The 26,474-nt window shown below is 41.4% G+C and overlaps 1 protein-coding gene across 7 annotated transcripts in view; it reads left to right on the forward strand.

Annotated features, from left to right (window-relative positions):
• The window catches only part of ank1b (ankyrin 1, erythrocytic b), a 69,368-nt gene that overhangs the window by 40,176 nt on the left and 2,718 nt on the right, over nucleotides 1–26,474 (forward strand). For 3 of the 7 annotated variants that reach the window (XM_061800146.1, XM_061800149.1, XM_061800150.1), the window contains 18 exons: nucleotides 965–1,088; nucleotides 1,892–1,955; nucleotides 2,997–3,109; nucleotides 4,048–4,272; nucleotides 4,395–4,549; nucleotides 4,800–5,011; nucleotides 5,906–6,110; nucleotides 6,240–6,336; nucleotides 6,937–7,165; nucleotides 7,846–7,974; nucleotides 10,594–10,713; nucleotides 10,789–10,873; nucleotides 14,693–14,767; nucleotides 14,848–14,979; nucleotides 15,344–15,502; nucleotides 23,277–23,919; nucleotides 24,944–25,079; nucleotides 25,464–25,520. In XM_061800146.1, coding sequence (XP_061656130.1) covers nucleotides 965–1,088; nucleotides 1,892–1,955; nucleotides 2,997–3,109; nucleotides 4,048–4,272; nucleotides 4,395–4,549; nucleotides 4,800–5,011; nucleotides 5,906–6,110; nucleotides 6,240–6,336; nucleotides 6,937–7,165; nucleotides 7,846–7,974; nucleotides 10,594–10,713; nucleotides 10,789–10,873; nucleotides 14,693–14,767; nucleotides 14,848–14,979; nucleotides 15,344–15,502; nucleotides 23,277–23,919; nucleotides 24,944–25,079; nucleotides 25,464–25,520 — 2,960 coding nt within the window. Of the gene's footprint in view, nucleotides 1–964; nucleotides 1,089–1,891; nucleotides 1,956–2,996; nucleotides 3,110–4,047; nucleotides 4,273–4,394; nucleotides 4,550–4,799; nucleotides 5,012–5,905; nucleotides 6,111–6,239; nucleotides 6,337–6,936; nucleotides 7,166–7,845; nucleotides 7,975–10,593; nucleotides 10,714–10,788; nucleotides 10,874–14,692; nucleotides 14,768–14,847; nucleotides 14,980–15,343; nucleotides 15,503–16,523; nucleotides 16,596–23,276; nucleotides 23,920–24,943; nucleotides 25,080–25,463; nucleotides 25,521–26,474 lie in introns of all 7 variants that reach the window. The other 4 variants (XM_061800153.1, XM_061800147.1, XM_061800151.1 and 1 more) reach the window with 4 other exon arrangements.

Consider the following 26,474-nt stretch of genomic DNA (forward strand, 5'->3'; position numbering starts at 1 on the left):
TTTTCCTTATACGAGCATTTGACACACTTCTATTCGGGTACTCATTAACCTGACAGGGCCTCTAGTTCTGTTCCAATTGAGCTGTTTGTTAATGAGAGTCTGTATCAATGACAGCCTAATTGACCAAACAGCTAATTCAACATATGCTGCCATACTCCAGAAAACAGTTCAAAACCATCCACAGTTGTTGTTTATGCTGTCGTCTTTCTGCTCGGAGGAATCTCAAAAATAAAATTGTGTTACTGTCATCCGGCTTCATTTTTAAATGTTTTTATATTTTTGTATGTTTTAATTGGGGTTTTTTTCTCTTTGAAATAAGTTTGTGTTTGTCTTTGTTCCCAAGCAGCTCATACTAATCGTGATCTATGGTTTCCAGTTCTATCATTTCTGTCCCATACCTCTTTAATAACAGCTATTTTCTCCTACACAGAAGCAACCATCACCACGTGATTGCATCTTTATTGAGCATGATCACTAAAATAAACAAACAAACAAAAAAAACGCTATCACCAGGTGGCTTGCTGTTTGCCGTCCATGCTGGGTGTTGTTGGTTTGACTCCATTGCTTAAACTCAAAATGTCTCATTTTTTGTGATTTTTTTTTTTTTCCTGTGATGTGGTGAAAGCGAGGTGAGGGGAAGGATTGTTTGTGTCAGAATTACTACTTAAGTCAAAGGAGACTTGGAGAAAGTGACATTATTTTGATGTTAGTGTAGAAGTCAATCACACTTCACAATATTGTCACATTGTATTGGGGGGAACTTAAGACAGTATAAAAGAATGTACTCTTTCTTTATTTCTTCTCTTGTTGTTCATCTAGTTTGTGCTGTCTTTTTTCTCCTACTTGCCCTTGTGTAAAAAAAAAAAAAAAGTGTGTATATATATATATATATATATATATATATATATATATATATATATATATATTCAATTGCTTCTTTGCTCCTGAAAAATCTTTTATACAGGCGACGAGTTGCTTGGAATGGACGGCGCACGCTATTTGAAGCTTGATGACTTCAAGGATCAAGACGACGACTTCCTTTCCCCAAAGAAGACACTTAGAGATTTCGAAGGTGGTGTGGGCACCACGTAAGTGCATTGTGATTTTTCTCCCTCGTTAACTGCTGCTATTTAGACCTTTATATATACAGTGGAGGTATAATCTAGTTAGTTTTTATTTATTTTGATTTCTTTTTGAGGCACTTGAAATACATGGTTTTAGTAATCAACATGTTACCAAATAAGAATTTGGGTTCCTCCCCTGAACCCAAACATACAGGCATGCTGGAGCCTATCCCAGCTATTTTCGGGCGAGAGGCGGGATACAACCTGAACTGGTCGCCAGCCTATTGCAGTGCGCATACAAACAAACAACCGTTCGCGCTCACATTCACTCCTACGGGCAATTTAGAGTCGTCAATTAACCTACCATGCGTGTTTTTGGGATGTGGGAGGACACCGGAGTGCCCGGAGAAAACCCACGCAGGCACAGGGAGAGCATGCAAACTCCACACAAGTGACTTGAACCCAGGTCCTCAGAACTGTGAGCCAGATCTGCTTGCCTCCTATATGTCAAAATGAAAAACTAAACCTTGATTTAGACCAGTATTAATCTGAAAGATAAGCCTTTTCCTTCATGTCTCCTCTTTTATTTCAAAATGACAAAAATTGAGTTTGCCCACTCTAGTTCTGAGTGGCTCAATTTCTTACAACAAACATGAAAGAAAAAGCCATTTGCCAAGAAATTGCGTACCTGCTTGTTGATAAAAAAAAAACTTGCAACAAAAGATATAATTTATACATAATTGAACTGTATTTGATATTAGAATTCTGTAAATTTCTATGCACTAAAGTTGAGTTAGTTTACGTTTTAATAATTTTCTCTCCCACAGGCCCTATTCTCCTGCCATTCCCAGGATCCCTTGTGTGTCGCCAGAAACTGTTCTTCTAGATCAGGTATGCACTGCTTAAGTGTCGTACACGCATACCGATTTATAACATCTTAATCTCATCTCGATTTTTAAAATGTGAGAGACTCTCCTCCCCCAAACCAGATGTCTGTCGTGGTGACCTGTGAGAGGTAGCTTGGTGTCACAGGGCATATAGATCAGGTTTACCATTTACGATTGTTGGCCCAACTGTTTTTCGACTGATCAGCGAGGTACAACCACTCTTAACACATACCAGACGATAATCACTCAGAATAGTATTTAAGAGACATCTGACAATCAGGCCTTTGCTGACTTGGAAGAGAAGAAACATGCTCAAATTTGGCCTGATTATCAGGAAGTGTATACTCTGCTTAACCTTTCAAGGAAGGAAGTTTGTAGTTTCAAAAGCAGTTATTGTGTAACAATATGCGACCGGTCGAACCCCAAAGCCGACACAAAGCGTAGCAAAAGTAACAAAAAATCTTTATTCAATAAACAAAAGGTGTTCACACAAAGTAAAAAAAAAAGTGATAACAAAGCGCTACTAATGAATAAAGAAAATTGTGTTTAAGTACCAAACTAAGATTAATAAACAAAGTGCTATTGACAATAGTAATATGAAAAGGACAAAAGAAAAGATATAAACATAAAGAATTACTAATAAGTAGAGGAAAGATCAAAGTTCCATTTAACATCGACTAAACATGGAAAGTGTAGACATGCCATGAGAGCCATGAGGAATACTAGGAAAACGCCAGAACTTACAGGGAGAAACAACAGCACAAAAAACATCCAACTAGGAGCAATATCGTAGATGAGAGCGAGATAGAATGCAGCACCGCAAACAGCCTAGACAAAGGAACCATCTGGTGTCTTCCTGGTGTGGCCACAGAGGTTAAGACTGAGAGCTGATTCCAGTAGCTCCTAGGTGCCACCCCTCTTAACTCCTTCCTGCACCGCCTGGGGGAAACAAAGACAAATTATTATTATTCACTTATTTTGTTGTGTTTATATTTCCCGTTTCATATCCCTTCCTCTCTTCTATTCTCTGTCTCTCTAACCTCAGCACACCCCCATCCCACTGTCAAAGGAGTATGACGAAGACTCGCTTATCCCGAGCAGTCCAGCGACAGAAACCTCAGACAACGTCAGTCCTGTGGCCAGCCCCATTCATACTGGGTGAGCTTGTTGCACTCTGTTTGGGCACTATTAGGCTCCACTGCCTCCATCATGAAACCTTACTAGTCAATCAAGGTTTCAATTTTGTTGATGGTATTGATTAATGTCGTATAAGTAGTGCCCTCCAACTCTCCTCAATTGCTTCAAACGCAATTCATCTACAATCAATTCCACAGAATCAAACAAAGGAATTCTTTCTTACACCCATTTCTAATGTATAACATACCAGCTCTCTTCCATTCAGGTAGTAAGCCCACAGGTACAGTAAAAAAAGAGCGGAACTGGTAATCTGTAACATCCATCTATTTTCTGCAGTGCTTTTCGTCACTAGACACGTGTCACCTGACTTGACTATACCAGCCGACTTTGGTTGAGAGGCGGGGTACAGCCAATTGCAGAGCCCCTATACCTTATATTGAAGAAGGACCAATTTAGCACTCACTTTCACACCTATGGGCAATTTAGTGTCTTCAATAAACCTAACATTCATGTTTTTGGAATGTGGGAGGAAGGCCGAGTACCTGCAGAAACCCCACGCAAGCACAGGGACAGCATGCAAAGTCCACACAGGAAGGTGGCCCATCTTCCACATGGCTCTACTGTTCGACAACACAGCCCTCTATCTATTTTTGTGCACAGCACCATGAGTCAGCATTAGTGATTATAAAAAATGGAAAGAACAGAGGGAGAACACTGACTCATGAGATTTAAACATACACATGGATTAGAGTACATTTTTAGTCTATTGCCATTTTCTTTTTGACATACTGCTGTACTAAAGCCATTAGATGAAATGACTAAGTTCTTATCTTTGAATAAATCACTATGGAGAAAATAAAACACCAATTTCACTCTTTTGTGAGCATGTCTCCTCCAATATTTCTTTAGCGCAGGAGTAGAAAATGTTGGCGTAATTGTCTGAACCTGTCCACTCTTAGCTTCCTAGTGAGCTTCATGGTAGACGCTCGCGGAGGCTCCATGCGAGGAAGCAGACATCACGGCCTGCGAGTGATCATCCCTCCTCGGACCTGCGCCGCGCCGACGCGCATCACCTGCCGCCTGGTCAAACCCCAGAAGCTCACCACGCCCCCTCCACTGGTAGAGGGCGAGGGGCTCGCCAGCCGTATAATCTCCCTGGGTCCGTCCAGCATGCAGTTCCTTGGGTGAGTCAATCATCAAAGACCTCAAAATAAATGTATGCATTTGATTAAATAACACTTAGATTTCAATTTTTGAATATGATGATGAAAATGATATGAATATCATGAAGATTATTCATCCACAGGCCAGTTATAGTGGAGATCCCACATTTCGCCTCACTGGCCCGGGGGGACCGTGAGCTTGTGGTCCTCCGTAGTGAGAATGGCTCGGTCTGGAAAGAACACCGGAATCGCTATGGCGACGAAGTGCTGGAAACCATTCTGAATGGCATGGATGAAGGTTAGCGAGATGGAAAACGTCCATGAGACACTTGAAAATGACTTACTCTTTATCCTGATTTATGGTGTGAAAATATAAAAGAAGGACCTTGGGAGAGAATAGTTTTTATGATGTTTTCTCCACAATGTCACATGAGTGCACTTCTTTCACCTCACTTGGAGTAAATTATGCACTGTTAACTTTCTTTCTAACCTATTACGATCCCTTCCCCATTCTTACTGGTCCTCCTTTTTACTGTGTGTGTCTGTAGACCTGGAGAGTCAAGAAGAGTTGGAGAAGAAGAGAATTCGTCGGATCATCTCTACGGACTTCCCGCTGTACTTTGCCGTGGCCTCGCGCATTCAACAAGAGAGCGATCTGATTGGTCCTGAGGGTGGGCGTCTGACCAGTAAGCTGGTGCCCCATGTTGAGGCCATCTTTCCAGAGACAGCTGTAACCAAAAGAGTGAGACTGGGACTTCAAGTAAGTACTAGCTACAGAGTTTTGGTAATTGAGGCTACTTGTTTTCCACTTTGTTTCTTCATGATGGAAATATACAGGTGCAGCGCAATAATTTAAAGAAACACTTCATTTATTTCAGTAGTTCAATTAAAAAAGTCCTACTCGTTATATAAAGTCACTATGTGCAGCGTAACACATTTCATGACTTTGCCTAGTGAGGATAAGCGGTTCAAAGAATGGATGATTTTATCATCTGATCATTATAGTTTACAGCTAACAAAATCCTGAAATTCACTATTTATTCATAGTTGATAAAAAAAAAAAAAACAATCACAATCATTTTTAGTATAGAAATTAGGTAGGAGTTGACATTCTGTAAAGTATTTTTCTGTGTTTAATGAATCTCTAGAGTATGACTTTCACGTTTAGAATTTAACTATAGAAATTAATCATCTGTATAGTGATAGATGACGGGTTCTGCTTCTGTCATTTCACTGTACATCTTTGTCTCATTGTTTGTCACAACACTGATGTTATTTATTTGAGGCAATGGCACGTGTCTGAAATTTGCTTTGCTTTATGCTGCTCTCTTTTGATTTTTTGTTTCTTTTATCCAGCCATTCTTCACTCCTCAGTTCCCTGATTTAAGTTGTGAGCCACACTGACCGAGCTGATGCACTGATCTGAGTTGGGTCAGATATGGCATATAAGTTGGTTGCATGTGTGAGTATGGCTGTGTATGTTTAAGTTCAAAAGCACATTTTGCATCTCGTTTTGTGCTTCTTTTTTTCTATTTTCCTAGTGTTACATCCACTTAGTTTACGTTTTTTGTCTAGAGTATTTTCAATGACATACACCCTTTTTTCCACAACCTTTATTTTGGCATTTTATCCGCTTGTCCTTTCATCCTCTCAGGCCCAGCCCATCCCCGATGAGTTGCTGACTCGACAACTCGGCAACCAGGCGACCTTCAGCCCGGTGGTCACCATCGAACCACGCAGACGCAAATTCCACCGTCCAATCGGGTTGCGCATTCCGCTTCCACCATCGTGGCGGGAGAACCCTCGTGATGCCGGGGAGGGTGACACCACGAGCCTGCGCCTCCTCTGCAGTGTTATTGGTACTTGACTAACCAACATTTTTTTATTAGGAGTGACATTGGAATGATTCAGCCTTTTCTTACCTTGAGAAATATGTTGTAAAAAGGTTAACAGGGAATGAATGACACTGTATGCTTGTCGTGTATTAGGTGGGACAGCACCTGCTCAGTGGGAGGACATCACTGGGACAACCAAGCTGATGTATGCAAACAGTTGTGCCAACTTTACAACGAATGTCTCTGCGAGGTGTGAGCTCCCTCGTCATAATCAATTCATGTATTTAGAGCAGGGGTTCTCAAAAGTTTGGGTCCAGGGAGTCCTTATAGGGGAGACTTTTTTTCCAACGACGTCCTCATAATCCTAACGTCAATTAAACATGACTGCCATGTGTAGCCCCAAATTACATGGGAATTAAAAAGTTAAAGAAAAAAAGTCATAACGTTATGATGACAAAACCACACTTTTCTTTTTGAGAAAGAAAGTTGTAATGTCATAACGTCTCAAGAAAAAGGATGAATATTTTAGGACGGAAAGTTTTAATGTTAAAAGAAGAAAGGTGTATTTTTCCAGGATAACATTGTAATATTTTGATATTAAAGTCAACGTTTAAGGACGGAAGAAAGTAACCTTTTGACAAATACATTTTTTTGTAATGAAAAATTAACCTTTTAAATATAATATGTGCATACATAATTTTTTGCTAATTATTTTGAGGACCCCCAAGCTCAGGCTCACGGAACTCCTGGGTCCCCAGGCCCCAGTTTGAGAACCCCTGCGGCACTGCTGCCTCCCTGGTCAACAAAATGCATGGCTGTAACCTCTTTTCCTGCTTTGTCTTGACCACAGATTTTGGCTAGCAGATTGTCCCCGCACAGCAGAGGCCGTGACCTTCGCCAACCTTTTGTACCGGGAGCTGATGGCTGTGCCTTATATGGCTAAGTTTGTTGTCTTTGCAAAGATGAGCGAGGCGCGGGAAGGACGCTTGCGTTGTTACTGCATGACCGATGACAAGATGGACAAGACGTTGGAGTTGCACGAAAATTTCACCGAAGTAGCACGGAGTCGTGACATTGAGGTCAGCAATCAGTAAAAAACACTTTATACATATGTGTGGTCCTCAAGGAAAAGTCCAATTCATGAAAATTTCTTCAAGCCAATGTCGGCACGTTATAATGAATAGCATGCATTCCAATTCACTCCTAAATATTTCATTGTCACCGGTTGCATTTAAAAACAATTCTATAGTATTCAAGCAATATTAATTGTTGATTTTCACAATTAACTGGAAAAACATTTCTCAAATTTATGCTCAAAAGCATGTTTAGATCTACAATTGATTGGTTTTCTCCATGTTGTTTACTGAACAGCGCTGCCAAAATCTCTGCTCTGAATAAATCATTTCATTGGCCGAGTCATTTCACATGGGAGGAGTTAACAATGCTTGCTATTGGTCTCTGTATTTTTTGTGTGTTCGTCATTATGAACGGAAGTGCTAGAAGGCAGCGCTGGTTGATATAAGAGTACCATAAATCCCCAAAAGGTGGTTCAATTACAAGCATTTATCAAAATAATTGAATAATAGGTCAGAGTTCTGTATAGAAATTCATCTGGGTTCGGTTCTGCACGACAAGGACTTTAACAAAAATAAAATAAAATCCAGACAAGTTTGCTTTATTTTCTTGGTTATAAAAACTTTTCTAGAGTCAGATCTCATCTAATTTTTCACTTTACATTTTGTTTTTTGTTTTCTTTAAGCTGATGGAGGGCATGCCACTGCATTTGGAATGTTCCGGAAACCTCGTGCCAATTAGGAAAGCCACGCAGCAGCCTCGCACCTTCAGCTTCCAGGCTTTCAGAGACAACCGGCTGCCCGTTTCTGTCAAGGTCTGTCTCTATGTGACTCTAAAGGCACTCCAATTACTGTGTTGTGTTCATGTTGTAGTGTGTAATATGTATTCACATGTGGTTTACCAAATCGAATCTCCTGAGGAGCACATGCTGACCCCCCAAAAGCCTCCTCTGGTCTTTTTGTGTCTTTTTCCGCCTTACCTCTCTCCAATATTGTGTTCAAAATGAATACAGTCCAATACTGCTCTCACAAGCCAGCCATGTGTGTGTGCGTCGAAAAGTTTAGTTTAGAGGCAGACGAGATTAGTAATGATCTTTGATTGTCGATTTAACAATTCGTCCATTATTCTTTATGGATAATCATGTTTAATCATTTGAATTGTTCGTCCATTTAAAGCACAAGTGTCAAACTGGTGGCCCGGGGGCCAGATCCGGCCCGCCACATCATTTTATGTGGACCGCGAGAGTGTGCATCGACTTTGTGTTTCTTGCTAAAATACCAAATTCCAAATTGTCTCCACTTTTAAAAATATTGAGATATTGCAAGCATTTTTTGTTACCGACCCCACTTTTAAAATAAAATTGATTCATACTGTAGTTGAACAGTTTTTACTAGCTTTTGATTTCAAAAGTAATTATCCATTAATTTGTGTATATGTAATAATATGAGGCAATCATAAATTAATGTGGGTTTGCAGCCATAACGGCCCTCCGAGTGGAACCATAACTGTGATGTGGCCCGTGACAAAAATGAGTTTGACACCCCTGATTTAAAGAGATAATCATACCCACCTAGGTTACCTTGAATTTATAGTTGTAGTAATCTAATTGTGATGGTTTAAGACATTATGGCCAGACGCTGTGCTCCAGTTCGTTGCTTGGGTGCTTCATCCACTTAAAGCGAATCCCTCAAATACATTTGTTCTTTTTCCCAACTGAAAGCAAAAATGGATAACTGTAAAAGTCCTTTTCAACTCTGTTTATAACCAAAACAGCAGCAGCTGGAAAAACATAAATTGTCTCTGAAATGAATTAAAGTGTGAACACTTCCCTCAGCCGGCACGGTGTAAGACTGGTTAGCACATCTGCCTCACAGTTCTGGGGACCGGGGTTCAAATCCCGGCCCCGCCTGTGTGGAGTTTGCATGTTCTCCCCGTGCATGGGTGGGTTTTCTCCGGGCACTCCGGTTTCCTCCCACATCTCAAAAACATGCGTGGTAGGTTGATTGAAGACTCTAAATTGCCCGTAGGTGTGAATGTGAGAGCGAATTGACGTTTGTTTCCATGTGGCCTGCGATTGGCTGGCGACCGGTTCAGGGTCTTCCCCGCCTCCTGCCCGAAGATAGCTGGGATAGGCTTCAGCACCCCGTGACCCTAATGAGGATAAGCGGTCCAGAAAATGGATGGATGGATGGAACACTTCCCTCATGTTGTAAACAAAGTCCCTACACAGTATTAAAGATTATCTTACATTGTGTGGATATTGCGTCTTGCATTACGTACTCACATGTGCTTCTTTTTGTGTTTCCATGTTGATGTTCTGGGGATATTTACTCGCACATTTTGCCTCACTTCTTGCTGTTTATCTGCATTTAATGCTCATAACTCAAAACACTTGTTTCTGAAATCATCTTTACCCATTAAAATGAATGGAAATGCCATTCATCCGTCACCAGCCTCCCCTAAAGGAACAAAAAATAAAAAATAGAGGTAGCAAACTTATGTGGTTGTTTTGAATACACTAGAGAGTATATAATTCTTGTTGTTTTGTTTAAGTTTGACAGTAAACTTTAACTGGGAGTGTCATCAAACATCTTGAAGCCTCTTTTTTGAACATTTGTTCACTACACCAAACTGCTGGTTGTTGTGAAATGAGCTAAGTTATGTTCACTTCCACCATTTCTTCTACTAGACCCAAATATAATTTTGACCCAATCTGTATTTACACTCATATTAATTTTTCATTTCATCATGAAACCCTCTCAAATATGCATAACAAAAATATATTGTCACACGATTGTGTGTTTTATAAAAAAATTGTCTAGTTACTGCTGTGTGGCCTTTTTTGTCTGTTCTTCATAGTACATAGTAGTTTTTTAGTGACCATGTTCATGTTGTTCTGATTTCCTCTTCATTTGTTTCATTGATTTTGGCTTGTGTGTCTTTGTGTCATTGTGACTTTGTACTGTTGCGCACACACCAGATAAAGACACATCTTCCTTTTGTTTGTAGTGATTCTCTTGTGAGAGCGTCTGCATGTCCCGTCACTCCCTCACGTTCCTTGCCAGCCTTGCAATCTGGCGGTCTTGCCTGTCTGTTTGTGTCTGTCTCACTGTCTCTCTTTCTCTCTCTGGCGGTCACTCTCTAACTGTCTGGTCTGACAGACGTCCAGGTAAAGTGAGCAGGTAAATCTGACCCTCACGCCTGCCTGTGGACTGCTTCCATCCCTCGCTTCTGGCCCCATGTTATTACTGCATCGCGTGCCTGCGACATTGCGGTGGGGTCTAATACTCGCTTTGATTTGATTTTCTTTCTTCTCCCCTTGCTCTTCTCTTTTACTTCTTTCCTGCTTTCTCCTCTTATACACCTTCTTGTCCATTCCGCTCTCTGCTGTCTTCCCTTCTCTATTCTCTTCTTGCTTTTTCATCTGCGTTAGGTCAGAGATAGTAACAAGGATGCCACAGGGTTTTTGTCCTTCCTGAGAAAGTGCACCAAGTATGAGGATGCACAGCATGTCCTATGCAACCTCAACATAGCAATGCCACCCTGTATCAAGGTAAGGCCTTATCTTGTGCACATTGTGTTTGGATTTCAAGAATCTGTTAAGGGGTTTATTTATTTATTTTAACAGGTGGTTGGAAGTGAAGAACGACGGCGAACTTTAACACCTCTCGCCCTGAGGGAGCGCTACAGTGCTCTGAATGAGCCCGGTTTGGGTGAGTTCACTATCTGACCGACATCCCTCCCCTGAAATATCCACAGTGGAGACGGGCTCAGAGTCTGGCACTGTCCGTTTACCCAAACCTCTCTGCTCCCCATTCTGTCCTCTCTAATGTGCACGCATGGCACAACGACTGAACCTTTGATGCAATGCACTGCTCTTCTGTACGCCCCAAAGTTCTCTGCAGTGCAGTTTAAGGAAATTTAATTGACTATGTGAAAAAAAAGATGCATAACAACCCCCCCATAAGAACCGAAAAGGCTCCATGGCACCTGAGTAGTTTGCCTCTCTGGGTGCCCTGGAATCGATGAATGTCTCCTGTGATATTGGTTTGCATGGCGCTGGTGTCTCCACTGCGATTTCCACTGGCATGGTGGCAGATACTGTAAGCATTACTGTAGCTGAGCTCTGGGAATTGGTAGGACCTCGCAGTGGAGCAAGACAGAGGAGACCTTATACTGATCCCCTGTAATTACACAAAGATCGTTATTCGTTGCTGATGGAGGACAGGGGTGTTTGTTTTTTGTGTTTTGTTTTTTGGGGAGGCAGCAAGGCCTTTTCTGTCTATCTCAGACACAGCGCAGCTACATTGCACTTCGGGTTACTGAATGCTATTATGATTATTGGGACTGGCACCTGAATGCGCTGCCATATTCTATCCTCTTCGGCCTATTTGATTTCATTTCATTTCCTCCCAACAGAGCAATGGTTGCGTTCAGGTAAGTATTACTAGAATTATTAGAATTATTTCATGGAAACTTCTCCTAGCTCACTTAGGACCCAGTTGTATGTACAACCCCAATTCCAATGGAGTTGGGATGTTGTGTTAAACATAAATAAAAATAGAATACAATGATTTGCAAATCATGTTTGACCTATATTTAATTGAATACACTACAAAGACAAGATATTTAATGTTCAAACTGATAAACGTTATTGTTTTTAGCAAATAATCATTAACTTAGACTTTTATGGCTGCAACATGTTCCAAAAAAGCTGGGACAGGGTCATGTTTACCACTGTGTTACATCACCTTTTCTTTTAACAACATTCAATAAACGTTTGGGAACTGAGGACACTAATTGTTGAAGCTTTGTAGCTTGAATTCTTTTCCTTTCTTGCTTGATGTACGGCTTCAGCTGTTCAACTGTCCAGGGTCTCCGTTTTCGTATTTTACGCTTCATAATGTGCCACACATTTTCAATAGGAGACAGGTCTGGACTGCAGGCAGGCCAGTCTAGTACCTGCACTCTTTTACTACGAAGCCACGCTGTTGTAACACGTGCAGAATGCGGTTTAGCATTGTCTTGCTGAAATGCGAAGGGGCGTCCATGAAAAAGACGTTGCTTGGATGGCAGCATATGTTTCTCCAAAACCTGTATGTACCTTTCAGCATTAATGGTGCCTTCACAGATGTGTAAGTTACCCATGCCATTGGCATTAACACAGCCGCATACCATCACAGATGCTGGCTTTTGAACTTTGCATCCATAACAGTCTGGATGGTTCTTTTCCTCTTTCCTCTTTTCCTCAATTTCCAAAAACAATTTGAAATGTGGACTCGTCGGACCACAGAACACTTTTCCACTTTGCATCAGTCCTTCTTAGATGAGCTCGGGACCAGAGAAGCCGGTGGCGTTTCTGGGTGTTGTTGATAAATGGCTTTTGTTTTCTATAGTAGAGTTTCAAGTTGGACTTACGGATGTAGCACCCAACTATATTTACTGACATTGGTTTTCTGAAGTGTTCCTGAGCACATGTGGTGATATCCTTTACACATTGATGTCGGTTTTTGACCGACATCAATGTTATCCCTCAGTGCCGCCTGAGGGATCGAAGGTCACAGTCATTCAATCTTGGTTTTCGGCCTTGCCGCTTACATGCAGTGATTTCTCCAGATTCTCTGAACCTTTTGATGATATTATGGACCGTAGATGATGAAATCCCTAAATTCCTTGCAATTGTACGTTGAGGAACATTGTTCTTAAACTGTTCGACTATTTTCTCACGCACTTGTTCACAAAGATGCGAACTACTTGCTTGTGAATGACTGAGCAATTCAGGGAAGCTCCTTTTATACCCAATCATGGCACCCACCTGTTCCCAATTAGCCTGTTCACCTGTGGGATGTTCCAAACAGGTGTTTGATGAGCATTCCTCAACTTTCTCAGTCTTTTTTGCCACCTGTCCCAGCTTTTTTGGAACATGTTGCAGCCATAAAATTCAAAGTTAATGATCATTTGCTCAAAAGAATAAAGTTTATCAGTTTCAACATTAAATATCTTGTCTTTATAGTGTATTCAATTAAATATAGGTCGAACATGATTTGCAAATCATTGTACTCTGTTTTTATTTATGTTTAACACAACATCCCAACTTCATTGGAATTGGGGTTGTACATCAGCTAGCCCCAACATTATGACCACATGCACAGTATAATGATATGCAATGCAAAAGCTGTATCATATTCTGCCTTAACAAAGGTAATACATTGTTCTCCTGCGTATTCACGATTCACGGTTGCAGATTTCTTGGGGGAACGTATCCTCCGTTATGCTCTCATACCTATGTTACCAGTTTTTATGCAGAGGCCTAAATGTGTCTAATATAAAAATATTGCTTTGCTGCCATCTTGGTGCCAAAAAACTATGTGAAAGTGAGGGAGGGCGGTTCATTTAGTCAGCCTATAGCCATGTCCAGAATAAAATAGAATAGAATAGCCTTTCTGTCATTGTAATGCACAACAAAATGCTACTCCTTGGTGTGATATTTTAAAAAAAAAAAAGAGAGAGAGAAGGACAACACAAACAAGGATCGTGTACAAATGAAAATTATGTGGAAAATTCCAGTAGAAGCAATTACAGAAATAAATGGAGTATAATTATATAGTGATTATCTACACCACCACCACAGTGCCCAAAGGGCTTTACAGAGGCTTACATCTACCCATTCATACTCTGCTACTGCCAGGCCCACGGGGAGGAATTTAGGGTTCATTGTCTTGCCTAAGTGCACTTTGACAGCGGGCAGTTAGAGCCGGGAGGCGAAGCGTTAACCTTTCGCTCACTGGACAAGCCACTCTACCAACTGAGCCACAGTTGCCCATTAAAGGTAATGAAAAATGAAATGAAATAAAAAAAAAGTTAAGATGATGGAAGATACCATGATTAGAAGCGATTCATGTAAAATTTATATTACCACTAATCGAAAAGTAGTGCTGTGCCACCATCTTGTGTCAAACATTTTAGGGGTGGCGTCATTTACGTCAATTTTTTAGGGGTGGCGTCAATTACTGTCAGAATTTCAGCCAGGATCGGTCCCTGTAGACTTAATTTTTGATTGCCACTATCAAAAAGGTATTATTTTATCAATTTTGGTCATTGTTGTGGTTACAGTTTCCAGTTGACGTCCAAGTGTTAGCAGGTCTGTCTCACAGTTCTGAGGTTTGTGAGTGCTTTTAGAAAAATGTACGTTGGGGTCATTGAAGACCTTAAATTGTCCATAGTTGCGAATGTGAGTGTGCTATGAATGGTTGTTTGAATACTCTATTTATTCCCTGGGATTGACTGGCAATCAGTCCAGGGTGTACTCCATCTCTCACCCTAAATCATACACACATATACATATATACAGTAGATATTGTCACATTACACTAATATTTCTGTTTCTTTAATCTTTGTACAGGTAGAATATTTCATGCAGCTCTTGTATTGGATATTATATTGTGGGAGTGGTTCTGAAGTTGTAGCTGGCCAGTGTATGTGCCTCATGGTTGTTATGAGGTATCAAACTAATTAGATCTTCATGTCTTCAGCCCCAGTGAATGCAATGGAGCGCACCGAGGTCAAGATCAACATAATATCAGAGCAACTGGGCTTAAGCTGGGCAGGTCAGTCACCTAAAAAGAAAGTCTTGAGGCTCTGCTTGCTGATTTTGTGCTTTTAATTGGCTCAAGTGTCCTCTGCTCAGAGTTGGCACGAGAGCTTCAGTTTGGTGTTGATGACATCAATAGGATCCGCGTGGAGAATCCCAACTCTCTGCTGGATCAGAGCTGCGCCTTGCTCAACCTGTGGGCTGGCAGAGAGGGCAAAAGGGCAAAAAGTATGTCCGCTTATTCTAATGCAGAGGGTCCTCGGTTTTACTACAGTCTTGACATTCGATGTTTCGAGCTTACCGATGGTACACAATGAAATTTCTTTTGCACAACAGCGTAAGGATAAGTGGTCACACCTTATGGCATGGATGTATTTTTCATACAAATGTTTACTGGCGTTACGACTTTACTACTACATACATCTAGGTTAGTGATATACTTGGAGTTCTGACTTGTTTAAATGTGGGTTACATCACCACTGTATGAACAGAACATGGAGGACCATCTGTACAGATTTCCGTGTACACATCCACTGCTTCATGACACATACAAATCCCGATTTATATAACCCGCCTTTGACGCTCCCCTCAGTGGAAAGCCTGTACATTGCTTTGAAGAACATCGACCGTGCAGACATCGTTAGCTCCCTGGAGGGTCAGGCCGCACAAATGGCACCCGGCTCTTCAGAGGATGGGGCCTGCCGACTGGGCGATCGTGACTCCACCTTGCTGTCCCCCAGTGTCTTCAATGGTACGACACACACACACACACACACACACACAAAGGTCAAATGAAAAATGGTTTATTAACAGAGACAAATTGACTTATATGTCATACATTATGTACATCATTTGTTTTAATCCTAATATAAGATTGTGTCAAAACTTCAGCATTCTTGCAACGCCTACATATAAATGAGCAGTATTGTTTATTTTAAGTTGGCTCGATTTATTTATTTTTGTACTACTCAAACCAGAGGTGGGCAAAACTTTGTGCCCAAAAGCCTCATTTGATTTAAAAGGGACAAATGGGCTAGAGCATTCATTGAAGAGAGAGTGAAATATGTAAAATAGTTTATTTTAGTTTTGGTTTAATTTTATTATTTATAATTAAGTTGTGATTAATTAACCAATTATTTAATGCAATGAATATAGTGTATGCGTACATTTGTTTATTTTACGAATATCCTTATTTTAATTACAAGAAATCCATTAACCAATTATTTAATGAGATAATCAACCAATTTTAAGAAAAAATTATATATTAATGCAACAGATAGTGCAGTCCATTTACCATTTAGATTATGTAAATGATTGGCAGGCCGGATTAAAGAACGCAGTGGGACACATGAGGGCTGTACATTTCCCACCGTTGACTCAACTCATTTCCAGGACCACAGACCTCCACCAAGGCCAAAATGTTAACTAATGTACGAAAAATATTTGTTTATATCCATTTAGTACTTTTGAGTAATCCTGCATAGAAACAGAAAATAAATAAATGAACCCACACTAATGAAAACCTTATTTGCTTGAGCTTGGCAGAGATAAAGAAAAAAAATCACAAAACTAGCCACTTAGTCATTTTCAAGTAGACCACAGCTTTAAAAAAATAATAATAATATTTATATATATAACAAAATTCTTCTAAAGCCTTGAGGCTATTTTTTCTTTTTCTTTTTTGGTTGTCCTTTTGTACGGCTGCAACCCTTCCCGTGAGTCTGGGTAACAGCCTTTTTAATTTTTTTACCTTATCTCTGTTGCTTCACAAGAGGTCACGGACACAAGGCCATCGCGCCTCGTGCACAAGCCACGAGTTATTAGACCCCCGTTTTTCAGGAGGGGTAAGTGGAAGGGTGGAAGCCGGGGCTGCATGGTGGTCTGCTAATGATGCCGACCGAGGGTCTGAGGAATGGTGTCATTCTCTGTAGCAGCATGCACGTATACCCTTCCGCCTCACCGGAGCACAAGTCATTCTTATCACACCCCATACATGAGAAACAAAGGTAACATCTCCTGTTTTGATTGACACATGTTATGTAAGCTAGTTTACATTTTTCAGATCTGATTTATTTAATGAGGAATGTTTGAGAATGATTGTGTTTTTTTTTCCTCTTCTTTAGTTTGTCTCTGTGTGTGTGTGTGTGTGTGTGTGTGTGTGTGTGTGTGTGTGTGTGTGTGTGTGTGTGTGTGTGTGTGTGTGTCTGGGATGAATCCACTAGTCAAAAGGGGCACTAGTACACAGAAGACAGTGTGCTCTGGGCCGTCATACCTTGTTTCTGTTCCTCCTTCCTTCTCTCTCTGCCTGAGAACAAGACAGCTCAGCGTTTGTCTTTTGCTCAGTCTCTCTCTCTCTCTCTCTCTCTCTCTCTCGCTCTCTGTTTATCTCTAAATCTACCACATGTCATATCTGCTGCCTCTTCCTCTTCCCTCACCTGCTCTTCTTCCTCACAGCTCTTCCTGTCCGACCTCTGACCCCATGTGGCCTTATGTTGAACCTCTGGGCCTCCTCCTCCACTCTTGTCATTAAATTTCCCCACGCTCCTCCCTCATTCTGTGGAGCGGGTGACCCTCTCCTCCGCCTCTCTCAGTCCAGCTCTGTGTGTCTTCGACAGTTTGTGCATGGACATGCTGCATGATAATGTATCGCAAGGATTGGTGTGTTTGAATGGTGGTATTTTTAGAAAAGATAGTCAGTTGGGTGTGAGAGACAGGTGTGTGTGCAAACAGTTTCAAATCTTTATTTGCATGGCATGCTTTCACTCTACAATGTCTTCTTCACTGTGTGCAATGTTTGGGACTATTCAGTCAATGTATTTAGAACATCAATGCTTCATTAACAGACAAATGTGCCTTTTCTTTTTCTGTGAAATAAATGGTGTTTTTGAGGCCACGCTGTAACACGTGAACTGCTGTGCAGCACATAATGTTCATGCAAGGTGACTGTGACACCATTTCTTTCATTCATGGGCAAAAGTCTTAACCATAGATTTAGGGACACGAATTGTTCAGAGTATTTTGTTGTTGTTGTTTTTAGAATATTAATTAGATAGTGTCAAAACGCTGTACACTCTCAGAGGGAGGGGGTGCAACTACTGTTGCCACCCAACTGAAAAAATTACTTTTGACAAAAAGTGCAACACAATCCAATCCAGTGCTTTTAAATTATCAAATTTCACTTAATTTAAAAAGTATTATTTAATAATTACAAATACAGGTATATCTTTGTTTGTCTATGATGCATAGTGACTGGTGAAAAAAAAAAAAAAAAAAAGTTTAATGCTCGTCCATTAGATGGGTGAAGGTACAATAAACCTGACTAGGCACGTGTTGCCATTCATAGAACAGATGCAGTCATGGCTTCCTGCGAGTACATCAGCTTTGTGTTCAATTAAACAGACCGAGGTTTCACACTGAGTAAGTGCATTTGTGAGTAAATTGAGACAAGAACATCATCATGTTTATTGGGAAAGACTGAGCTAGTCGACTGCCAATTTGTTCAGATCTCCCATTGAGATTAATTGTAATTGGAATAATGTGTTCCGGTCAACTTTCACCATCATAATGCCTTTAATAATGTATCGTTGTGCAGTGAGTATCAAGTATGACGAATGGGGAGGGGTAATAAATGAGTCAATGATGCGCTGCACACGGCTCATTTTTTAACATTAACTGTTATACAGGCATAAAATTAACCACTAATAAACAACGTGAAAACAACACACTCTTCAAACTCTCTACCTTTTGACACACAAGTGACAAACATATAGCAGCTAGCTACGTAGAAGTCTACATCTTCACCAGTGTTCCTTCTTGTCAAACAGATGGGTTCAAATGCAAACTCAAAGTCCTTCGTTCACAAAAAGCTGCTCGATATTAGCTGAGAGTCCTACCAAGCCAACAGTAATGGAACGAAAACATATATATTTTGTATTCTTTTACCACCTTCCTACAGTCAGAAATATTATAAAAAGACAAAGAAAAAGTCAGTTGAAAAAATGAGGTCCAGCAAAATGTGGGAGCGGCTCATGTGAGATGCTAAGGTCACACAAACAATTCCATGAACAGAATTTCAAGGCATTTCAGGAAATCCGGAAAATTCTGGTCAAACTCCAAATGTGTCAAGCGTTAATGTTTAAAAATTGAGGTTCCCCGATTACACAACTATGTTGGACAGTGAACATGCTGTATATATGAAAGAGTTTCTTTTAGATTTTCCATTTTGTGACAAAATATTTTGCCCAGGTTTGATCGAAAACAGTCACCATTGTAGGAGCTTTATCTGCTAGTAGTGTGAGTGATAATTTTATCGTCGTTTGAACGTCTATGACTACTTTTCTATATTCAAGCCTCACCTGTGAGCTACAAGTGTTTGTCCCCATCTGTATTCCTGTATGAGTTGTTTGTGTGACCGTGGTTAATGAATGATGTGCTGTGCAATTTGTATTCATTTTTTGCTGTTGTTCTGTGATGATAATCTTTGTGCCGTAGTTAATTTCTGGTACACCATATTTTGTGATCCTGTGCCTTTGACACCTGTATGTGCTTGTGACTAAATACTAGGAGTTGAAGGGTAAGGCGTTGCACATATTCATCATTCTAACGCTCATTCCAATTCTGAATCATTCCATTAGTTACCCCTCATTCTGAAGCCATTTGTCATCCTCCTGGCCCTGCAACATCCCAGAAACACACACATGCATATGTATATACAACTGAACTCAAAATAGTTGGTTAAGTTTTCATCCATACATCTTGTAACTACTCAGTGCGACACAGTGAATTTGGCCTTTTTAGATCAGTTATATTCATGACAAAGACTGTCATCTGAATTATCTCCACCCGAGAATTTAAAAAGTGAAATAACTGTGAAAACAAAATGTCTTTCTTAAATGTTGAATTTATATATGAACAGAAATTAGTCATACACATAAATACAGAAAAGCACATTTAGTGCCTGCTACAGCACACTGCTTTGATGCACTTCACATTAGCCATTACATCTCAGCTTTTGTAGATGTGTGTGTAACAGTCCCCTTGTTGCTTTTCTAAAAATGACACTTCTTGTTTTGAACAAGACCACAGATGTTGCAATCCGAAGGCACAAAGAGTGATGTCCGTCATGGAGCAATGAGAGCTGTTTTTTAAATTTGGTTTGAAAAGCTTAAGGCACATGTGTATGTTGTTTCAAACATACCGGTACTGAGTAAGTGGACTGCAACTTTTTTAACGTTAGGGAACTGCTACACATTGTCATTAGACCAGAACCTTGCTGGTCCATTGCTGTGAAGCTTGTGAGCCATGACAGCACATCCACAAGCTCGAGTGTGAACTTCCCCTCATCAGTAGATAGGACCACTTCCTTTGCAGTAGTAAAGGGATTTTTGGCAAAGCCCATCACAGCTACTGGCAGAACAAGCCTACCATACCTTGGCTTTTGGTAAACTTCTCTTTCAACTGTGTAATAACAACAGTAATTTTTACGCGGGGGATGAGTTGCATTTGCGGAGTGTGGGAAAATGCAGCATTCGGCTAGTGTTTAAGTCAGTTGCAAAAATGTCCAGTTTGGCTTGGAAGGCAAATATCTGTTCTCCAAGTTTGATTCTACCTTTAAAAACTTTGAACCACAAGTAGATGTAAGCTCAAGGGAGCATCGCGTACTACTCTGTTGATAAGTCACCACAAGCTCTTCAAGCTATGATTGTGCCTGGCCATGTAGTGCTTTGTATGTAAGGAGAAGGATTTTACATTCAATTCTAAACTTAAGTGCGTCTCCACTCCATTTAACTTACTGCTGTGGAGGAAAGATGTTATCCTCTCGCTGAGATCACAGAAACGCTCCAGTGCTTTGCCTTTATAGAGCCACCTTATGTTGTTGTGCCACATAAGGTCAGGACATTAGACAGCAGACATCTCGGCTTCTCTGAGTTGCGTCTCAAAGACATGCCTGGCGAGAATGTAAACCCTGTGAAACAGTCAGACAGGGGTACCTGTTTAATAGCGCACTCGATTTAACTTTGTCAATTAAAACTTCGTCCATGACAGTCATCGTGCAGTTTTTCACAGTTTCTGAGTCTTGAGTCTGAAGGGTTTTTTTTCCATCGCCGACATCCACGACACACAAAGGAAAGCTGCTGCGGCCCTCTTCTGAGCGGTGCAAGTCCGCTTAATTGTAGTACAGCTCCGGTTGTAAGACTGCCTCTGAATTTTAGCAACTCCTTGTTTGTCTGAGATGTGGTGTCTTTGGACATGATAACTTTCAGCTGAGGTATAACAACAGAGAGACAGCGTTTGTGTGTAAGGTACGCTGGGATGGACGTTATGTGTAAGATTGGTGTCGAAAACAATTGTCGCTACCCGAGAAACATTTTATACATCACACAAGACACAAGCTGATACCATGCACTCCGAGCAATGCACTTGAAAGCAATGGAAACTTTGCACAGCGTGTGGGGTTCTGCAAGTAGTTTTCATGAGTGGCCGACTGTCGGAAACTAGTTCAGCTGTGATTTGTAATTTAAATCAAAGGCAAACGTCGCTGCAATGTCGCAGATGTACTAGCCAGTCAAATGTGCCATGTTTTATCTAGTGATTATTCGCAACAAAAATGTTTCCAGATACCAAGGAGATCCAGCTGGCCTCCGCCAAGCCATACAATATAGTATATAAAGTGTGTGTGTGTGTGTGTGACAAATGTGGCACTTACTGTCATTTTTATCACCCAGTAACATCAATATTCTGCTCTACCACATCCCAAAAGTTCTCTATTGCAGTGACACCTGGTGACATTGCAGGGGGTAGTAGTTTGTGACAATCATACCAAGGAAATATATCCACCACTTAATAGCCTGAATATTTCATGCAAGGCTTGATGTCATTGACCCAGAATTCTGACACTGCCGTCGCAAAATCTTTGCATGAATCACTATTCAACAGCCATCCAATCTTCTAAAGTCAAATTTCGTCTGTCATTCCAAAAAGACTTTTGCCTTTTTGTCCGCTTGATCTACAGTTGCTCCTTGGTCAATCCTGAACAACACATTTTCCATTAAGAAGGTTTAAGCTCAAAGTCAGTTAACAGGCTTAACCTTCAGGCTGCAGCATCTCTTTTTGACCATGTCTGTTGAGTGTAGACCTATTTTGCATTGATATGCATTACGATACAGTGTGTGTGTGGTTTAATGAACAATTGTATCAGCTACACTTTATAAAATGCTCTGTAAATGTGTGCTTGGTCCATCAAGTGTGTGTGATGGCATGTTTGGGGAGAGTGAGACTTAGTCTGCATGGCAAATTCTTGAGAATGCAGGGGCACCTGCAACTTGCAGTAACTTTGCATTGTCTCCCATATGGGACGTGTTACAAGGGTTGGAACGATACTAACAATGTTCTGGTAAAGCTGCCGAAGTGTTTTGAAAACACATCCAAAATCTTGTCAAAACTCGATAAATATGTATGCCAATGCCACATTTATAAATCGTAAGAAACAGAAGTACATTTTTTTCCTGAAACTCAATCAATAATTTCTGAGATTTTGATCAACTTCCCAAAAATTACCTTCTGGAAGTTAATGTGTTTCAGAGACAGTTATACAGCAGAGGATTCCAACAAATGTTCAATGAATGAACAAATATCGTGCCAACCCGCCCCCCATTTAAAAAAAATAATAAAATTTAAAAAAAATTTAATATACGTGACGCTTTCTTTTCTTCACAGTATGGTCTGTTATGTTTCATTTTTGTTTACAGTCATAGCCTCGTGTTGTCACGGAGACTGATGACTCACCAAACCCCTCCACCCCTCCCTCAAACTCACTCACTGTGTCCCAATGACAATAATACCTGCTTACCCTTCTTTACATCACACATTTTGTGCATAAATCTGAATAAAATTGCCTGAAAACTCTTCAGGAAGTGAAGTTTAAAATTGACTGGAGTCAGATTACCGTTGTGTCTTTTTAATCAGGCTATTTAAATTCATATTAGGGCTGACTCTTTTTTTTTTTTTTTTTTTTTGGGAGTTTTATTGGGACAGGGCTGAGTCACACACACATTTCCACCAAGTGGTATGGTTTAGCTTAGTATGACGCGGTTTGGATTGGTAAACCCTGGTCTATGTGATATGATGTTGCGTCAAGTAGACGCAACATCATAGTAGAGCGACGCAGTGTCCTAAAGAAGATCCAGTATTTGATGTACATCTTGGAATTTGGTTGTTTTCAGAAATGTTTATGGTCTGTTCATTCGATTATCTATCAACCAATCAACAGACAGCAGTATGTCTTGGTCCATCCTATCACTGTGTTTGATATACTGTACATATAGTACAAATGATGCGAAAAAGTGGAACTCTACAACTACCTCCAAAAGTATTGTACCAATCTGAACTGAACTGTACTGATTGGTGGAAACAAGGCCTTAGATCCTTTTTGAGAAACACTTCTCCACCCCGCCACCTCCCATGCTGCCTGGCTGTGCCTGCATGTTGTTAGTCTTTCTCTTGTCTCGCCCCTGTTGTCCCTCCAGGTTATGGGCTGGTTCAGGAGGAGCTGCTGTCTCCGGCCTCTATGCAATACAGTTTGCCTTCTCCTCTTGGTGCAGAACCCTACTGGCAGGAAGTGTCCAGTCTAGAGTGCGCCCCCATCGCCGCCACCGAAGAAGACACCTTGATGGAGATGTCGGACGTCCAGGTGTGGCCAGCGGGGGTCAGCCCCTCGCTGGTTACGGTGGAGGACTCGTCTTTGGACGGCAGCAGTCGAGCGGACGACTCTGAAGGCGCCACGCTTTCCCTTCCCTGCAGTTTGGGCCGCCCGAGCAGTGGAGCGAGCGGGGCGAGCGGCTCCATCATGGAGCTGGATGAGGAAGAGGAGGAGGATGAGGAAGGGGAGGTTGAGGAGGAGGAGACGCCACTGGAGCCGGTCAACGCTCTGGCGGAAAGGGACCGGATCAGAGCCAGTGGCGCCGTTCCCAAGGTTAACTTGAATGGCCAGCTGGGAGGTCAGAGGTCGGACGGTAGGAGAGGGGAGGCTCCTGCGGTGGGAGGAGCCAAAAGAGGCGGGGCGGGGCTTGGTTCAGTGGAAGGCGTTTGTGTTGTTGCAGGCCAGCAGATGTATGGCCACCCTGAGATGTCGCCGTTGAGTCGAGTGGGCGAGCACAATGGAGACAACCGGTAGGTCACGTCTTACTCCATCCCCTTTCACACTGCCTTTGCAGAAAATTGTCGCATCAGTGGTGTACCAGTACATTCGACATTTATTTGCCGCACAGAAACCACCGGAGCGCAAAATTCCTTTGTTTCAGTACGCATTAACACAGCTGATGTGGGCAACAGTAATTCGTTTCTCTTAATGTTATGGTACTACAAGGATTCTGGTAGTTCTATTAAACATATATTTTTGTTTTCTGTGTGCTGGCGTTTCGGAATTCTGAGATACGATCCATCCGGTTTGTCTTCATTAGGGTCGCAGGAGAACTGGAGCCAGTTGTAGCTCAAGAAAAACAACCCCAAAGCTTGATGCTGCCACCATGCTTCACTGTAGGTCTGGTGTAATACACATACTGTAACACATTTTCCTGTGTTTTAGGGAGATTTTGAAAACCAAGGTCGAGGTTTTTTTCCCATAATCCCTAAAGGCATGTTTGGTGCAAACGCAAAAGAACACCATTTCTACAGTGAACCACGCCGGTGGGAGCATCATGTTTTGGGACTGTTTTTGTTAAATTGGAACTGGGGCCTTAGAGAAGGTGGTGGGAATTATGAACAATTCCCAAATACCAGTCAGTCAAACATGTCAGGGAAAAACTACGAGAGCTTTTAAATTTATTTTTTTTCTGGTGCAGCTATTTTTGGATCGTAGGTAGGTGTGCGAGGCTCAGTCGTCGACTGTAATTTGGTGACAATTGTCTAGTTCTATCTAGATCAGCCACTCGGTGTGCTCGTTTTAGGGCTGTGGGAGCAAGACGGATTACCTCGAGAAAACCCCCACATAAGCACAGGGTGAACATGTAACGTCACACAGCAGGGCCTGAGCCGAGATTCAACTACAACACTCCTAATGCTTATGAGTACCTCTCACACAGGACCTGGAAAAAAGCAATCAATCTTTGATAGGCAGTGTGAATGTGGCTTTTAGTCTTAGTCCAAGTATCTCTCTATCCACTACGTACTTTCTTTTACTCCTTCCCTATGTTAGGGTGGTCGGAGGCGGAGCTTTTCAACCCTACTTATCTGACAAGGATTCCCTGCAGGGCTGGGTGGGCTCAGTATCATCGGGACGGGACAACAGCGCGCCAGGCCTGCACGCTGCCCACGAGGCTCTGCTGACTCCGGTGTGTGACAGAACTTACTCACATTTGCTGCGTGGGCGCCTCCTGCAGGGCAAGGGCATAGGCTTCTCTTCTCACCAGAGACAGGGAAACGTGTGTGGGAACAGGAGTGGAGACGGGGCAAAGGTCAGGTAGAGGCCGAAGACCCGCCGCTTTTTTGGAGGGCGAGCATCTTATCCATGTTTTTTTTTTTAAAGCTGCTTTTTTTTTTTGACTGAGGCGATGGGAAGCCAGCCATGTACTCAGATCAGAAAAATGTGTTGAGGGGCACAACACGTGGTTAAAAGTCTGCCATTTTCTTTCTTGATTTGACATTTCTAGTTAACAGTTTATTGCTACCTAAAATGAAAGTTATGTATTCATATATGAATTATTCTCCTTATGCAGAGAGAAGAGAAAGAGGACTATGCTGTTGACGAACACGGAAGTGTGCTTAATCGAAAGGTGGGTGGATTTGCACGAGTCAAGCAAACACTGTCATATCAACAGAGATTTTTATAGTGCATCAATGACTGGTGCAAAAATACATAGGGTGGGAAAGTAACAGAAGCCAATCTTTTTGTATTCTCGGTGACAAGTTTCGCAGCTGGTAATTGTGTTTAAATAAGTAAAGCAGTGGGTGATCAGTGATGGCATAGTGAGCTATTTACTTACGGTGCGGCCGTACAGGGCTATGCTAGCAAGCGCCTCCATTAGCCTCACCAGCAGTCGGGATGACTTTGACAGTGTACAGTTTTCTTTGTAAATGTTATTCAAAATGAATAAATCCTCCAGTGAATATACAATCAAAACAGCATCGTCATTCTCTTGGTTTCACTTTTAAACTTGTCGCTTACCATTGTGCCACCTCTGTCATTTTGCTGTTGGCCAGAAAAAAAACTATTCACGCGTTCCATTGAAGTCCATTACGACCATTCACTCACTGCCAAACTTCTGAAAAGGTTGCTCGAAGTCGGTCCACTAGTTTGAGAGCAAGAGTTTGTTTTGCTTGCCACTGAGTCACATGACTGAATCATGCCCGCCGATTCAGCGGATGAGAACTTTATGCACTTCCTCCTTTCTCTCTTCCTCCGATGCCGTATATGCACCCGTTTGGTTGTTTTCTTTTCGAGACAGTATGAATACTCGATAATGTAGAATTGCACATCGTTAAAGCAACTTTCACGATTATATCGAACGCGATATATATCGCCCACCCCTAGTCTGCGTACTTTCATATGCCAACATTATATGGATTGGCTATAATTTGTTTTGAAATCGGAGTAAATTGAAGTACCAACAATCGGACGTCCCGGAACATGCTGTACTTGACTGCAGAGGTTCTACTGTAAAAAAAATTAAGTTAAAGTACCACCATCTGCAATACCTCAACGTCACTATTTAGACATAAATCCTTGG

Source organism: Phyllopteryx taeniolatus, chromosome 15 (assembly GCF_024500385.1).
Source record: "Phyllopteryx taeniolatus isolate TA_2022b chromosome 15, UOR_Ptae_1.2, whole genome shotgun sequence".
Lineage (NCBI taxonomy): Eukaryota > Metazoa > Chordata > Actinopteri > Syngnathiformes > Syngnathidae > Phyllopteryx > Phyllopteryx taeniolatus.